Source organism: Argopecten irradians, chromosome 11 (genome assembly GCF_041381155.1).
Source record: "Argopecten irradians isolate NY chromosome 11, Ai_NY, whole genome shotgun sequence".
Lineage (NCBI taxonomy): Eukaryota > Metazoa > Mollusca > Bivalvia > Pectinida > Pectinidae > Argopecten > Argopecten irradians.
In genome coordinates, this window is record NC_091144.1 from 2,183,034 (window position 1) to 2,202,975 (window position 19,942).

General features: G+C 39.2%; 1 protein-coding gene across 1 annotated transcript; it reads right to left on the reverse strand.

Moving 5' to 3' along the window:
- Positions 1-2,926: 2,926 nt before the first annotated feature.
- On the reverse strand, positions 2,927-16,599 carry LOC138334286 (uncharacterized). Its single transcript, XM_069282926.1, has 3 exons — positions 16,344-16,599; positions 4,690-5,206; positions 2,927-4,387 (listed from the first exon to the last, which is right to left on the reverse strand). The coding sequence occupies exons 1-3, from the start codon at positions 16,407-16,409 to the stop codon at positions 4,341-4,343; spliced, it is 630 nt and encodes a 209-aa protein (XP_069139027.1). The 5' UTR covers positions 16,410-16,599; the 3' UTR covers positions 2,927-4,340.
- Positions 16,600-19,942: the final 3,343 nt, after the last annotated feature.

Consider the following 19,942-nt stretch of genomic DNA (forward strand, 5'->3'; position numbering starts at 1 on the left):
ACCATTCACTGCTATGATCCAGTTTGTCTGGTGGAATAACAGCTCGTTCCCTCCAACTTAGATTAAAATTTATTTTATAAAACTTGACGTACACCGGATGTGTTTAAGATCTTATGTAAATATGCCAGCATGTATTTGTTTAACTATGGAAACAGTACACGCGAGTGATAGCCTATATATAGGGGTACCCACCTTGTCATATCGAGGATGTAGAAGGGAGAGATTCGGGTGTTTCTTGTAGAGTTCTCAATAATAATTATTATCACAATCCAGGCGAACTGTCAAAGAATGTTAAATGTAGGTTTGCTTAATTTTGAGACGGAAACTTGGGGTCGTATGTTGCATCACTGTTGCATGGAGCCTGTATGCTACTTCAGTCCCACCTAGAGACTTCAGGAAGCATATTACATTATCTTCGGAGGAAGAAACCTTTATGCCACATTTAGACTGAAATAAAGTCAAACTGATAACCAGACTTAATTATCTTATTGCCATTCAATAGTGTTTTTATGCTTAATATCATTCTTTATGTAATCTGTAAAAAGAGAATAATTATTTAGCATATTTTTTCGTACAATTTTTTGTGCTTTCTAACATGTCAAGTAGGATCTTTATTCCCGTTCGGGCACCCCACACTGGAGTCAAGTGAAGTGTGCTTTATTTCCGCTCGGACGCCCACTCTGGAGTGTGCTTTATTTCCGTTCGGGCGCCCACCCTGGAGTGTGCTTTATGACTATGGATCCCTGTTCGGGCGCTCACACTTGAGTGTGCTTTAATTTCCCGTTAGGGCGCCCCGCCATAGACTTGTGATTTATTCCCGTTCGAGCGCCCACCCTGGAGTGTGCTTTATTCCCGTTAGGGCGCCCCACCACGGAGTGTGCTTTATTCCCGTTCAAGCGCCCCACCCTGGAGTGTGTTGCTCGCGTGGGCTGTCAGTCACCCCTCGCCTATCACCTGCCAGGTGTGCCGTATACCCGACTGACTGGTATTTCTATAGCTTTATTTGTTTTTGCACAAAAGAGCAAATTGACATATGGGTAAAGATATGTTTGTGTGTTTTCTGATGGAGTGATTTGGGGAAAAATAAATAGACGCCTTTGTGCTTGGGCCTATATCGGGACATTGGATTATAATGTGTCGGATGTATTGCGATCAACGGTGAAACGATTTGCGCAACAACAGCATTTTAATGATTTATTGTTAATGTCCATTTATGTCAGAGGAATTCCAACTAATGGTCAGGATACAGTTTCTCACAAGCTTCACTCTGTCCTCACCGTCATTTTTTTTGGTATAACATTAATGCTATTGATGTATCTGTGTTCAGCCTAATCAGCAAGGTCACCCATTGAACTATCCAATATACATGTATAACCAGCAGGTCACCCATTGAACTATCCAATATACATGTATAACCAGCAAGGTCACCCATTGAACTATCCAATATACATGTATAACCAGCAAGGTCACCCATTGAACTATCCAATATACATGTATAACCAGCAAGGTCACCCATTGAACTAGTCCAATATATACATGTATAACAGCAAGTCACCATTGAACTATCCAATATACATGTATAACCAGCAAGGTCACCCATTGAACTATCCAATATACATGTATAACCAGCAAGGTCACCCATTGAACTATCCAATATACATGTATAACCAGCAAGGTCACCCATTGAACTATCCAATATACATGTATAACCAGCAAGGTCACCCATTGAACTATCCAATATACATGTATAACCAGCAAGGTCACCCATTGAACTATCCAATATACATGTATAACCAGCAAGGTCACCCATTGAACTATCCAATATACATGTATAACCAGCAAGGTCACCCATTGAACTATCCAATATACATGTATAACCAGCAAGGTCACCCATTGAACTATCCAATATACATGTATAACTAGCAAGGTCACCCATTGAACTATCCAATATACATGTATAACCAGCAGGTCACTTGAAAGACGAGGTAACCCTGTACTTTCCGATAAAGCTTCTTTAACCGGCTCTCGAAGCTTCCAAATTATCAAAGCCATCATTTGTCCCTAACCACCAGATATTCCTTTTTCACTTACTTAAGACCTAGATATTCGATTTGGGTCTTGATAAGTTCAATTTTAGACCATTTGCCTGCAATTTCTGAAAGACAGAGCTCCGTCTTTCTATATACTTATATCGCTTTATATCAGAACTCAAAACACGGGGACATCATCATGAAATATGAACTCTCAGTTAGACCTATGTCTCCAAGGCTTAGAAATGCGCAGACTTCGCACGCCATTTCTTTGGTCTGGAAAGTCACGTGGACGTCTAATTATTGAAAATGGTGTGATATGCATATTCAAACACTGTGGATATCGAACTTTAAATTATTGATTTCTGTTGAACTCAGAACTTTTTTGGCGTATAATTAGGGGGAAGTTAATAATTTTTTACAATATTTGTACCCTTGTCCAAAATACGGATTATGCAGTTTAAAGCCGTCCTAGTTTTAAGCGACGTTGGATTCCTTAATTTCATACTACTATATCCCCTGCTGGCAAACCATTTAGTAGTTATATTTGTCTCGAAATAGCAAATTAATGCAATGATATTGCTTGTATAGATCTACTTACAAAGTATTCTCTAGCGGGAAGGAATGGATTGTGACGTCATTATTTGTGTACAGTTTCACGGTTTTGTTTGTTGGTTTTTTTGGGGGGTTTTTGGGGTTTTTTTGGGGGGGGTTTTGTTGGGTTTTTTTTGACAAATATGATGTTACGCCAACAAACACGTTATATCTCAATCAATACTTTTTTTTCTAAAAATATGGCGTTATATTCGTAAAAAAATACGTCATAATCGATACCAACCCACAAGGGCAGATACCCATTTGATATCTAAAGTCGGATTTATTAAAAACGCACACAATTTTACAATTTTGATAGAAAATATTTAATAAACATGCAAAATTGACAACAAAACATAGAAAATGAACAGATAACATAAAGTTGTAGAAATTGGATACATGGTAAGCCGTAAGATACGCAAACATACTGTCACTGATAAACAGACAAAATAGGAGCAATGAGTAGTCATTCTTAAAGTTGTATGGTCTATAACTTTCGCTCTTTTTGTCATAGTGAAAACTGTTTAAGTGTTATACATATTTTTCTCCGTCTGTCTGAGGTTTAAACTTTCTAATTTTACCACCTTTTATAAAGTTGCAGCACTGGAAGTATTTTTAATTATAAAAGTAAAAAATCTTTTTAACGTGTACACGTGAAAAATAGGCTCGAAAGATGCCGAATCATTCCGAACTCTTCCGAACATCGTCGCGACAATCTCGAAGTAAAACGAGAGTTGTGAAACCAAGAGAAAATATCAACAATTTTTCATAAACAAAATATGTGGTCGACCTCATCAGACTCTATCTACAAAGAAAATAATGCTCGCACATTACAATATTTGATACACACAACATTTTACGGTAATGTGTAAATTGGATGTTTCAAATACTCAATCTGTGGACATATACTAGCATGATTTGCTCATATAGGCCAGAAGGAAAACGTAAACAAACACATGTGTGCTTACGCTAGTTACCTGGCTCACCACGTGCAGGTCGTGTCGAACGTCAGTCACGTGATACGATTAGGAATCCGACAAAACCCGAAGTCACTGAACATGGCGGTGATTGAAGGCGCTTTATTCAAAACCAGGAATATAGGGCTCTCTTATAGGCCGACATATGCTTTTGGTGAGCTAAATCATCAAGTTACATGTCAATGTTTAAATATCAAATGTTTAAGTTACATATCGTTACAGTGAAATTAGCAGCAATACAACTTTAATGGAGATTTCAAACATTCTGCATAACACATTCGTTTAACGCATGAACGATGTTGTATAAGCACGTTCCACTGTGGCAGTCAATCCAACTCTCATAACTCAAGCGACTCGTAATGATTAACGTGAATAGATTATATAACAGCGAAGTGGTTCATTATGGCACTCAGATGCTTGCGTTATATTTCCATCACATAAATAAATCTATTCAAATTTATCCTTCTAACTGAATTCACTAAAGATATTTTTTTGGAATTCCAAAATTAATTTGGGCCTACTTTTTCTATGAAATCATTGCACCGTTGTCTCAGCCAATCAGAAGTGACGTTACAAACGGCGATGCTATGTTGATGAGGTTAACTTTTAAGCCAATGAAAATGCTTAATGTAAAAAAAGTGAATTGTACCAAAAGGTTTACATTTGAGATTATTTCCAGAGCATCAAAAATCTCACAAAACCTCCGACTGCGCTTGATGTTGTGATATCGCCTTCCTCGTCACTTCCGGTCGCTATCAGACCAGACAAAGGAACTGCAGTTGGAATCTGAAAGGAATATACAAATTTTGTCATTTTTATTTGGGTAGGTAGAAAAGGTTTATTGTACTTTTATAATATATTTTCAATGAATGAAGGAATGAACGTACTAAAAGTATACGACTATCGACAGGAAAAGAACATTTAGTATACAAATGGGATACTGTGTAGACTTGCATAATGCGGTGTATTTTGAGTAATAAAACAGATTTAATTTGGCAATGAACATTGCATATTTGAGACGCAAGATGAATAAATTATAATTATAGCTAATTAAAAAGTAACTCTAAAATATATATCGAAGTCGTTACCTGGTGTTTCCCAAAATGCAGTTGTAACGAGGCGATTCTTTTCTACCCAATCGTTAGACTCGTACAAGTGATAGCAATCCCACAATGCAATGTGACCTTTGGGTTTTCCTCCGTTATTAGAGTAGGTGATGATTTGGAGAATCCCTTGCTTTCCCCAGTATTTTTTCTTCATGTCTGCCGCGTTCACCTGGTGAAGCACAGATAAGTTAGGGTCGCCATACTTTTCGGCTAGGTATGGTCCAAATGCAATGGCATGGTAAATATACTGTAACCCATTCTTTCCGACAACGCTATCCCCAAATCGTCCAGATAGTTCAATAGGTGCCCGACCGAGGGAATGGGGTGGTCCTAGTTTGTTGAGAGCATACGACAAACGAATAGCACTGGTATCTTTTGGGAATCCAAGATGGCGGGTCACGTCGATTGAGTGAAGGACATCGCTATGAGTATAGCTTCCTCCAAAGTGTTTCTGACCAGGATAATGGAACTTAAGCTTTTGGAACAGCGGCAACTGTATCTGTAAAAGGAATTGAATAATGATGATCAGAAGTATGCAACGAAAGTTAACTTTTGATAGGAAAAAAGAGATTTTTCGGAGGGTTTCGAGCTGTCTTGCACCTGGTGAACAATGCCTTGTGCTACTTTGTAGCGCTTAAACGTTTCGTTGACAGCTTGGACTCTCATCTCTATTCTAAATGCATCCACTCCGTAGGTAAGTGTGAAATGGCTGCTGTACTTTTGCGTTTGTTTTCTTGTTATAGCGAAGAATTATTTTATGATTCCAAGTGCTACATCACTAAACTATACATGTACTACAGAAGATACCCAACAGGACATCCATACCAGTCACATTATAGTGTTATACTACAGAAGACACCCAACAGGACATCCCTACCAGTCACATTATAGTGTTATACTACAGAAGACACCCAACAGGACATCCCTACCAGTCACATTATAGTGTTATACTACAGAAGACACCCAACAGGACATCCCTACCAGTCACATTATAGTGTTATACTACAGAAGACACCCAACAGGACATCCCTACCAGTCACATTATAGTGTTATACTACAGAAGACACCCAACAGGACATCCCTACCAGTCACATTATAGTGTTATACTACAGAAGACACCCAACAGGACATCCCTACCAGTCACATTATAGTGTTATACTACAGAAGATACTACAGAAGACACCCAACAGGACATCCCTACCAGTCACATTATAGTGTTATACTACTGAAAACACCCAATAGGACATCCCTACCAGTCACATTATAGTGTTATACTACAGAAGACACCCAACAGGACATCCCTACCAGTCACATTATAGTGTTATACTACTGAAAACACCCAATAGGACATCCCTACCAGTCACATTATAGTGTTATACTACAGAAGACACCCAACAGGACATCCCTACCAGTCACATTATAGTGTTATACTACAGAAGACACCCAACAGGACATCCCCACCAGTCACATTATAGTGTTATACTACAGAAGACACCCAACAGGACATCCCTACCAGTCACATTATAGTGTTATACTACAGAAGACACCCAACAGGACATCCCTACCAGTCACATTATAGTGTTATACTACAGAAGACACCCAACAGGACATCCCTACCAGTCACATTATAGTGTTATACTACAGAAGACACCCAACAGGACATCCCTACCAGTCACATTATAGTGTTATACTACTGAAGACACCCAACAGGACATCCCTACCAGTCACATTATAGTGTTATACTACAGAAGACACCCAACAGGACATCCCTACCAGTCACACACACATAGTGTTATACTACAGAAGACACCCAACAGGACATCCCTACCAGTCACATTATAGTGTTATACTACAGAAAGACACCCAACAGGACATCCCTACCAGTCACATTATAGTGTTATACTACAGAAGACACCCAACAGGACATCCCTACCAGTCACATTATAGTGTTATACTACAGAAGACACCCAACAGGACATCCCTACCAGTCACATTATAGTAGTGTTATACTACAGAAGACACCCAACAGGACATCCCTACCAGTCACATTATATGTTATACTAGGACATCCCTAAGTACATTATAGTGTTATACTACTGAAAACACCCAATAGGACATCCCTACCAGTCACATTATAGTGTTATACTACTGAAAACACCCAACAGGACATCCCTACCAGACACATTATAGTGTTATACTACAGAAGACACCCAACAGGACATCCCTACCAGTCACATTATAGTGTTATACTACTGAAAACACCCAATAGGACATCCCCACCAGTCACATTATAGTGTTATACTACTGAAGACACCCAACAGGACATCCCTACCAGTCACATTATAGTGTTATACTACAGAAGACACCCAACAGGACATCCCTACCAGTCACATTATAGTGTTATACTACAGAAGACACCCAACAGGACATCCCTACCAGTCACATTATAGTGTTATACTACAGAAGAACACCCAACAGGACATCCCTACCAGTCACATTATAGTGTTATACTACAGAAGACACCCAACAGGACATCCCTACCAGACACATTATAGTGTTATACTACTGAAGAACACCCAACAGGACATCCCTACCAGTCACATTATAGTGTTATACTACTGAAAACACCCAATAGGACATCCCTACCAGTCACATTATAGTGATATACTACAAAACACCCAACAGGACATCCCCACCAGTCACATTATAGTGATATACTACAGAAGACACCCAACAGGACATCCCTACCAGTCACATTATAGTGTTATACTACAGAAAACACCCAATAGGACATCCCTACCAGTCACATTATAGTGTTATACTACTGAAAACACCCAATAGGACATCCCCACCAGTCACATTATAGTGTTATACTACTGAAAACACCCAACAGGACATCCCTACCAGACACATTATAGTGTTATACTACTGAAAACACCCAACAGGACATCCCTACCAGTCACATTATAGTGTTATACTACTGAAAACACCCAATAGGACATCCCTACCAGTCACATTATAGTGTTATACTACAGAAGACACCCAACAGGACATCCCTACCAGACACATTATAGTGTTATACTACTGAAGACACCCAACAGGACATCCCCACCAGTCACATTATAGTGTGATATACTACAGAAGACACCCAACAGGACATCCCTACCAGTCACATTATAGTGTATATACTACAAGAACCACACACATAAGTGTATACACCAAAACCCAAGGACATCCCTACCAGTCACATTATAGTGTTATACTACAGAAGACACCCAACAGGACATCCCTACCAGTCACATTATAGTGTTATACTACAGAAGACACCCAACAGGACATCCCTACCAGTCACATTATAGTGTTATACTACAGAAGACACCCAACAGGACATCCCTACCAGTCACATTATAGTGTTATACTACTGAAGACACCCAACAGGACATCCCTACCAGTCACATTATAGTGTTATACTACAGAAGACACCCCAACAGGACATCCCTACCAGTCACATTATAGTGTTATACTACAGAAGACACCCAACAGGACATCCCTACCAGTCACATTATAGTGTTATACTACAGAAGACACCCAACAGGACATCCCTACCAGTCACATTATAGTGTTATACTACTGAAGACACCCAACAGGACATCCCACAGTCCACATTATAGTGTTATACTACTGAAGACACCCAACAGGACATCCCTACCAGTCACATTATAGTGTTATACTACAGAAGACACCCAACAGGACATCCCTACCAGTCACATTATAGTGTTATACTACAGAAGACACCCAACAGGACATCCCTACCAGTCACATTATAGTGTTATACTACAGAAGACACCCAACAGGACATCCCCACCAGTCACATTATAGTGTTATACTACAGAAGACACCCAACAGGACATCCCTACCAGTCACATTATAGTGTTTACTAGGACATCCCTACAGTCACATTATATGTATACTACAGAAGACACCCAACAGGACATCCCTACCAGTCACATTATAGTGTTATACTACAGAAGACACCCAACAGGACATCCCCACCAGTCACATTATAGTGTTATACTACAGAAGACACCCAACAGGACATCCCTACCAGTCACATTATAGTGTTATACTACAGAAGACACCCAACAGGACATCCCTACCAGTCACATTATAGTGTTATACTACAGAAGACACCCAACAGGACATCCCTACCAGTCACATTATAGTGTTATACTACTGAAGACACCCAACAGGACATCCCTACCAGTCACATTATAGTGTTATACTACAGAAGACACCCAACAGGACATCCCTACCAGTCACATTATAGTGTTATACTACAGAAGACACCCAACAGGACATCCCTACCAGTCACATTATAGTGTTATACTACAGAAGACACCCAACAGGACATCCCTACCAGTCACATTATAGTGTTATACTACAGAAGGACACCCAACAGGACATCCCTACCAGTCACATTATAGTGTTATACTACAGAAGACACCCAACAGGACATCCCCACCAGTCACATTATAGTGTTATACTACAGAAGACACCCAACAGGACATCCCTACCAGTCACATTATAGTGTTATACTACAGAAGACACCCAACAGGACATCCCTACCAGTCACATTATAGTGTTATACTACTGAAGACACCCAACAGGACATCCCTACCAGTCACATTATAGTGTTATACTACTGAAGACACCCAACAGGACATCCCTACCAGTCACATTATAGTGTTATACTACAGAAGACACCCAACAGGACATCCCTACCAGTCACATTATAGTGTTATACTACTGAAGACACCCAACAGGACATCCCTACCAGTCACATTATAGTGTTATACTACTAAGAAGACACCCAACAGGACATCCCTACCAGTCACATTATAGTGTTATACTACAGAAGACACCCAACAGGACATCCCTACCAGTCACATTATAGTGTTATACTACAGAAGACACCCAACAGGACATCCCTACCAGTCACATTATAGTGTTATACTACAGAAGACACCCAACAGGACATCCCTACCAGTCACATTATAGTGTTATACTACTGAAGACACCCAACAGGACATCCCTACCAGTCACATTATAGTGTTATACTACAGAAGACACCCAACAGGACATCCCTACCAGTCACATTATAGTGTTATACTACAGAAGACACCCAACAGGACATCCCTACCAGTCACATTATAGTGTTATACTACAGAAGACACCCAACAGGACATCCCTACCAGTCACATTATAGTGTTATACTACAGAAGACACCCAACAGGACATCCCTACCAGTCACATTATAGTGTTATACTACAGAAGACACCCAACAGGACATCCCTACCAGTCACATTATAGTGTTATACTACAGAAGACACCCAACAGGACATCCCTACCAGTCACATTATAGTGTTATACTACAGAAGACACCCAACAGGACATCCCTACCAGTCACATTATAGTGTTATACTACAGAAGACACCCAACAGGACATCCCTACCAGTCACATTATAGTGTTATACTACAGAAGACACCCAACAGGACATCCCTACCAGTCACATTATAGTGTTATACTACAGAAGACACCCAACAGGACATCCCTACCAGTCACATTATAGTGTATACTACAGAAGACACCCAACAGGACATCCCTACCAGTCACATTATAGTGTTATACTACAGAAGACACCCAACAGGACATCCCTACCAGTCACATTATAGTGTTATACTACAGAAGACACCCAACAGGACATCCCTACCAGTCACATTATAGTGTTATACTACAGAAGACACCCAACAGGACATCCCCACCAGTCACATTATAGTGATATACTACAGAAGACACCCAACAGGACATCCCTACCAGTCACATTATAGTGTTATACTACAGAAGACACCCAACAGGACATCCCCACCAGTCACATTATAGTGTTATACTACAGAAGACACCCAACAGGACATCCCTACCAGTCACATTATAGTGTTATACTACAGAAGACACCCAACAGGACATCCCTACCAGTCACATTATAGTGTTATACTACAGAAGACACCCAACAGGACATCCCTACCAGTCACATTATATTGTTATACTACAGAAGACACCCAACAGGACATCCCCACCAGTCACATTATAGTGTTATACTACAGAAGACACCCAACAGGACATCCCTACCAGTCACATTATAGTGTTATACTACAGAAGACACCCAACAGGACATCCCTACCAGTCACATTATAGTGTTATACTAAAGAAGACACCCAACAGGACATCCCTACCAGTCACATTATAGTGTTATACTACAGAAGACACCCAACAGGACATCCCTACCAGTCACATTATAGTGTTATACTACAGAAGACACCCAACAGGACATCCCTACCAGTCACATTATAGTGTTATACTACAGAAGACACCCAACAGGACATCCCTACCAGTCACATTATAGTGTTATACTACAGAAGACACCCAACAGGACATCCCCACCAGTCACATTATAGTGTTATACTACAGAAGACACCCAACAGGACATCCCACCAGTCACATTATAGTGTTATACTACAGAAGACACCCAACAGGACATCCCTACCAGTCACATTATAGTGTTATACTACAGAAGACACCCAACAGGACATCCCTACCAGTCACATTATAGTGTTATACTAAAGAAGACACCCAACAGGACACACATCCCTACCAGTCACATTATAGTGTTATACTAAAGAAGACACCCAACAGGACATCCCCACCAGTCACATTATATAGTGTTATACTAAAGAAGACACCCAACAGGACATCCCTACCAGTCACATTTATAGTGTTATACTAAAGAAGACACCCAACAGGACATCCCTACCAGTCACATATATAGTGTTATACTACAGAAGACACCCAACAGGACATCCCTACCAGTCACATTATAGTGTTATACTACAGAAGACACCCAACAGGACATCCCTACCAGTCACATTATAGTGTTATACTACAGAAGACACCCAACAGGACATCCCACCAGTCACATTATAGTGTTATACTACAGAAGACACCCAACAGGACATCCCTACCAGTCACATTATAGTGTTATACTACAGAAGACACCCAACAGGACATCCCACCAGTCACATTATAGTGTTATACTACAGAAGACACCCAACAGGACATCCCTACCAGTCACATTATAGTGTTATACTACAGAAGACACCCAACAGGACATCCCTACCAGTCACATTATAGTGTTATACTACAGAAGACACCCAACAGGACATCCCTACCAGTCACATTATAGTGTTATACTACAGAAGACACCCAACAGGACATCCCTACCAGTCACATTATAGTGTTATACTACAGAAGACACCCAACAGGACATCCCCACCAGTCACATTATAGTGTTATACTACAGAAGACACCCAACAGGACATCCCCACCAGTCACATTATAGTGTTATACTACAGAAGACACCCAACAGGACATCCCTACCAGTCACATTATAGTGTTATACTACAGAAGACACCCAACAGGACATCCCTACCAGTCACATTATAGTGTTATACTAGAGAAGACACCCAACAGGACATCCCTACCAGTCACATTATAGTGTTATACTACAGAAGACACCCAACAGGACATCCCTACCAGTCACATTATAGTGTTATACTACAGAAGACACCCAACAGGACATCCCTACCAGTCACATTATAGTGTTATACTAAGAAGACACCCAACAGGACATCCCACCAGTCACATTATAGTGTTATACTACAGAAGACACCCAACAGGACATCCCCACCAGTCACATTATAGTGTTATACTACAGAAGACACCCAACAGGACATCCCTACCAGTCACATTATAGTGTTATACTACAGAAGACACCCAACAGGACATCCCACCAGTCACATTATAGTGTTATACTACAGAAGACACCCAACAGGACATCCCATACCAGTCACATTATAGTGTTATACTACAGAAGACACCCAACAGGACATCCCCACCAGTCACATTATAGTGTTATACTACAGAAGACACCCAACAGGACATCCCTACCAGTCACATTATATTGTTTATACTACAGAAGACACCCAACAGGACATCCCTACCAGTCACATTATAGTGTTATACTACAGAAGACATCCAACAGGACATCCCTACCAGTCACATTATAGTGTTATACTACAGAAGACACCCAACAGGACATCCCTACCAGTCACATTATAGTGTTATACTACAGAAGACACCCAACAGGACATCCCTACCAGTCACATTATAGTGTTATACTACAGAAGACACCCAACAGGACATCCCTACCAGTCACATTATAGTGTTATACTACAGAAGACACCCAACAGGACATCCCTACCAGTCACATTATAGTGTATATACTACAGAAGACACCCAACAGGACATCCCTACCAGTCACATTATAGTGTTATACTACAGAAGACACCCAACAGGACATCCCTACCAGTCACATTATAGTGTTATACTACAGAAGACACCCAACAGGACATCCCTACCAGTCACATTATAGTGTTATACTACAGAAGACACCCAACAGGACATCCCTACCAGTCACATTATAGTGTTATACTACAGAAGACACCCAACAGGACATCCCTACCAGTCACATTATAGTGTTATACTACAGAAGACACCCAACAGGACATCCCTACCAGCCACATTATAGTGTTATACTACAGAAGACACCCAACAGGACATCCCTACCAGTCACATTATAGTGTTATACTACAGAAGACACCCAACAGGACATCCCTACCAGACACATTATAGTGTTATACTACTGAAGACACCCAACAGGACATCCCTACCAGTCACATTATAGTGTTATACTACAGAAGACACCCAACAGGACATCCCTACCAGTCACATTATAGTGTTATACTACAGAAGACACCCAACAGGACATCCCTACCAGTCACATTATAGTGTTATACTACAGAAGACACCCAACAGGACATCCCTACCAGTCACAGTATAGTGTTATACTACAGAAGACACCCAACAGGACATCCCTACCAGTCACATTATAGTGTTATACTACAGAAGACTCCCAACAGGACATCCCTACCAGACACATTATATGAGTGTTATACTACAGAAGACACCCAACAGGACATCCCACCAGTCACATTATAGTGTTATACTACAGAAGACACCCAACAGGACATCCCCACCAGTCACATTATAGTGTTATACTACAGAAGACACCCAACAGGACATCCCCACCAGTCACATTATAGTGTTATACTACAGAAGACACCCAACAGGACATCCCTACCAGTCACATTATAGTGTTATACTACAGAAGACACCCAACAGGACATCCCTACCAGTCACATTATAGTGTTATACTACAGAAGACACCCAACAGGACATCCCTACCAGTCACATTATAGTGTTATACTACAGAAGACACCCAACAGGACATCCCTACCAGTCACATTATAGTGTTATACTACAGAAGACACCCAACAGGACATCCCTACCAGTCACATTATAGTGTTATACTACAGAAGACACCCAACAGGACATCCCTACCAGTCACATTACAGTGTTATACTACAGAAGACACCCAACAGGACATCCCTACCAGTCACATTACAGTGTTATACTACAGAAGACACCCAACAGGACATCCCACCAGTCACATTATAGTGTTATACTACTGAAGACACCCAACAGGACATCCCAACCAGCCACACATTATAGTGATATACTACAGAAGACACCCAACAGGACATCCCTACCAGTCACATTATAGTGTTATACTACAGAAGACACCCAACAGGACATCCCTACCAGTCACATTATAGTGATATACTACAGAAGACACCCAACAGGACATCCCTACCAGTCACATTATAGTGTTATACTACAGAAGACACCCAACAGGACATCCCCACCAGTCACATTATAGTGTTATACTACAAAAGACACCCAACAGGACATCCCCACCAGTCACATTATAGTGTTATACTACAGAAGACACCCAACAGGACATCCCTACCAGTCACATTATAGTGTTATACTACAGAAGACACCCAACAGGACATCCCTACCAGTCACATTATAGTGTTATACTAGAGAAGACACCCAACAGGACATCCCCACCAGTCACATTATAGTGTTATACTACAGAAGACACCCAACAAGACATCTCTACTAGTCACATAATAGTACTATCTCACTGAACTAAATCGCCAGTTGCCATTGATGAACTCTTAATATTATGCCAAAGGTAAAGCATCGCAAATGACGCCATCCTCAGGAGGAGGAGAAGCAGTCGCCCGGGTGCTGTCACTCATGCCATCGACAGACAAATAAATATCATTAATCCTATTAATGATGTAATATGATCAGGTGTGCATTACTGCTGTTTTACATGTAATGATCCGTCCTGTATTAGTGTCACACGTCTAGGCTTGTCTCTTCTCCAACTTTACGACTAAGAATAAATAAATCGACCTGATGTATCCCGCTTCGGTAGGCCTGTTTTAATTGTATAAAGACGATAAACCGGTGGGAAGATACAGACACGGGATATTAAGTATAGTGACATCTGAACGTTAGTCATAGCTATGTAATGTCACCCATAATATCTGGGAATCGTCTTCATCGATGTGTAACTACCAGGATGTCTGGTACTGACCAGGGTGTATGTCTATCTGTACTATATCTATCTGTTATGATGCATATTATTTATCTGTTGGTTATAAAATATTCAGTTTTCACTAAATAATGAATATTTGTTCGGCCAGAAATTTCGACATTATTTTCCGTCTAGAAGTCATCAGTGCAACAATATTGCAACACCAACTTCAGTCAAAGAAAATAACAATCTTGGACTGGAACGTAAAATATCGGAGTGTAAACGAAAATCTTGTTTAAATCAGATTTAGAAAATAAAAGATAAATAACAATTTCTCTTATTCATTTAATGATTATTTTCAGTTGACGCAGGTTCATTAATACAATTGACATAGACTATTTAATTTTACGATCCAAAGACCACGTCTACCAAGGAGAGGAGATTCTGGAGATAACAAAGCCAGTATAGTTTTATCACATCTTCAGAGGTAAAAAGTATGCAATCATATGTTAATTAATCAATATAAAATGTACTCGTAGATTTCAGCATTATATATCTTATTGCTAATCAATCCAAAAAATAAACCGTATTTGCTAATTCAACAATATAATTATGGTGCTAATGACTCCGTAAAAACGTGTTGGTTTTGATTTAATGTAAGCTATAATATTATTATGCTGTTGTTAATTCAACAGATTCAACAAATAAAAATCCAACAAAAATGTAAATTCAACATTTCAGTCCTATTCACGGAATATTCTAGCGTATTTAACTATAAATAAGATCATTGATAAAAACTTTTATTTTTTAAAACAATCATTTCAAGCTAAATGCATTTACTGAATTCAATTAGTCGAATCACCTGATGTGTTATTTTTTCTTTGAGTAATTTAACGTATAAAAGTTCGTTTTTGATGTATATGACTTCTTTTCATGCTGAATTATTGTGAAGTGTTTAGTGGTAATTAAGTTTATCTATCCTTGGATAACTGTGTATCCTTCTGTACTCACCTTCTGCGGGTAGATTTCGTAAGGTAAACCAAGAAATAGACTGAGAATCAGGACGACTGACCGCATGTTGTCGTAGCAGAGGTCTTCAGAAGAAATAAACTTGAGGGCTTCCAGATCATTTGTTACATTCGCGTGTACTTAACCATTTTTGCACCTGCCATTTTGCTTCTTTTTAAAGGTATAATGTAAACAAGTTGTCATGAAACGATCAACAACTGCTGAAAGCAGACGCTATTTTGATGAACCCATTTTTTTTTAATTCTTTGTGTGTTGTGTGAGACAGATGATTGGACAAACATTAAATTGACAAGGATTAATTCATGCATAAAAGGCGTGTCTATTGCTGGCGCCATTTCATAAGCCCCGCCCCTTTACCATAGGAATCTCGTGCTACAATGGAGAACCATGTTTGAACATGAGGGAGGAGCTATAGTTATCTATGATGTTTGACAGTTTCCGCATGAGTAAATCCCAACTATTCCTTCAGCAGGTGATGGTTCTGTAAAGTGAACAGACATTATACTTTGTCATATATGCCTTGAAATGCAGGTATATATGTAAATATGTATTACGCTTCAGCCCATTTTACCTACACGTAATGGTGTCTGGTGACTGTTTTAAAAAGCTCATGTTTCCCCAACTAAAACGAAACATTAACCACATTTTCTGTTACTATTAGTGTGCCTATTTATGAGTTAATGTACCCATCTTTGCTCTATGAATATTTCATGTCACTGTCATCCGCGGCATCTTAGCTCGGGTGGAGACGAGGGTAGTTTAGTTTACACATATTTTATTAATGCAGTAAATATCTGTGATAAATGACGCGCATATAGAGTAGTAGGTTACAATACTGTGACGTTTACAATTGTCTGCGTGTGAGGGCATTGATTTAAAATAAATGTAACTGCTTACTTTCTTTTAAGATTAAAACAGAGATAGAGAGTAAAAGTTTCGGAATGGTCCACACAATATACAAATTTTGTATGATTTACACTATCTAAAGTCAGGAGGTTTTACGATACTTGTTGACTTATGTGTGATATCTGCCAGCCTAAAATGAGCCTTATGTCTAATAACTCTGAATATACCAATCGTACTTCCTTCTACACTTTCGGGATGTAGGATTTTTTTTTTCAACTAAAATGACGGCGTAGTCATACCCATTGCAATTGGTAACAATTTTATATGGCGGAGACCCGTGCATTTACAGCTGAATTAAGACATAAAACAAAGATTTATAAGTAACTATGTCTATACCTGTAAAAAACGAAAGTAAAGAAAAACAAATGAAATAAAAAACAAAACAATAAAAAACAACATTTATCATAACTTGATAAAATAAAAAGTAAAGAAAAAATAAAATTTACGACCACTTTTACGAACGTGTTATTTGGCTTACAGTCTATAACATGTGCATAAAACTTAAAATAACACAAAAGTATAAAGATAAAGTAGAATAAGACAAAATTGGTCTGACGGATTAGAAACATTGCTGTACCAATATGTAGACCTCTGAAATATAGTTAAGTAGCCATTGTATCCAGATTATAGTGATGCCGTTAACTCGATATCGTCCTACTCCAGTAGGCCCTGATCAGATACCGTGACATCATCGTCCAAAGTGTGACCATGTCACGTGACAAAATTGTGTAAATAAAGGCTGTCTCAAGCAGATACAACAAAAAAGATGAAAATTGTCACCTGTATGCGAATTCCTTTGATTTATGTGAAGAGCTGTTAAGCTAGCGATGATTTTGAAACTTGTTTTTTTTATCAAAGACTGATTTGAATGTTTAAACTTATATGAAATATAAATGTAAATTTGCATGGGTATCACGTCCGCGCGAATCTTCAGATTTTATACCGAAACCACCGCGGAGTTTTCAGCTGAAAAGATAAGACTTTACCTAGACCACAATATGACTTGTAAAACACTAAGTTGTGAATAGAGGCTCTCCAAGTCCCCACTAAACCACCCACTGTGTGGGCGATCAGGTTAAGTTGGGAATACAAAACACTTACATAGCGAAAATGTTTTATTTAATCTCAAAACGTACTCGACAATATTATCAAACGACAGATTATGAAAAATACCATTTCATAGTATTGTAGAAGTACAGATCATTGATGGATTAAGGGCTGGTAGAAGGGAAAGAAGAGATAGGAATGTAAGTTGAAACAAAATGATGACCAGGAAATGCGTCAATTTTCCGTTTGCTTTAGCATTTTCTCACATTGATTTACAGTATTTCGTAGTCTTCATTCATTTTCTGTTTGTGTTTCAGACACCTACTATATAAACAGTCTCTTGTAAGTACCATGGACAGCTGAAAGTGATAGATGAATGAACAACCACCCTTTTTTTCTTGGAAATTCTTCTCTGTGTTAATGTCGAATGCTCGGCAACTGTTGGCTTCCAATGTCAACTCTGAATACTGCTACTTCCATGTCTTCACTTTGTGACCGTCCCAGGGTGCATTCTTCTTTAACACAGAAAAGGTCACACAATACGACGGCACAAAAAAATTCCATTTTTCACTTCTAGAACTATCCCTACGCCTGATAAGCCAGCAAGCTCTGTTTACTCAAGACAAAAACACCCAACAAGGTATTGGCGGAAAGTGGTTCATCTCTTGGTTCTCCGTATATTTATTTTTTATCAAATTAGATACAAATATTTGTTATTAGCATTTCCAATAAGTTACCTGCAGACTGTTATCTTTATCCCACCTCCTTATGTAACCAGGTAAAGCTCAGTATCCTCGTTATTTCGAACTGGGTCAAACTTTTACTATAGGAAATTGCATTATCACCACCTAGCTTTGTTTTCTTTGTCTCTGCATTAGCTTTCTTTCCGAGGTTTATACTTTGGTCCTGTCATTATGCAAAAGTACCCAGCTTCAGGAGTAACATGTTTTATTGTTACACCCTTACATTTCACATTGTGTAAAATAACTTCTTCTTGTGGGGCTTGTCAGCGGTATACATAGACTATGTACTTGGTTAATCAGTCGCCTTGAATGGTTTTCTCTACTGTTTGTCGTGCGGCGATCTTTTGGTTTTTGTACCTCAATCATTCTGATCAATAACTTGCGACTTAAAATTTCAGTTATTTGTTCAGAACAGGGCAAGTTTTTATAACTGTGCCACACTTCAATTTATTTTGATATGCGTTTAATATTATTTCGCTCCACAAATTTCGAAATCCGTTTAAACAATCATTTTATCTGTTATAGGGAGCCCATCACATGTACAAACCTAGGACTTAGCGTTAGATACTGTGTATCTCGAGGGTATCAAGGAAGTCATCCATGGTGTGTCAAGGAAGGAGGTAACAACCGTGAGTTGTAGTCTATTCCATCTCTTATTCTATCTTAAAAGTTGCTAGTAGTATATTGCAAATAATCTTCTGAACATATATTATCTCCTTGTATTGCATATCCTAATCATAAAGACTTCAAATTAGAATTGGCTCACTGCAAATGTTATTTGCTTATACCAAAAATAAAGTAACACCCTTTCATCATGTAGTTTATTCTGTCAGATGACGGCACTTGAGCTTCCTACATCTTGTAAAACTTTTTTGAACTGTTGGT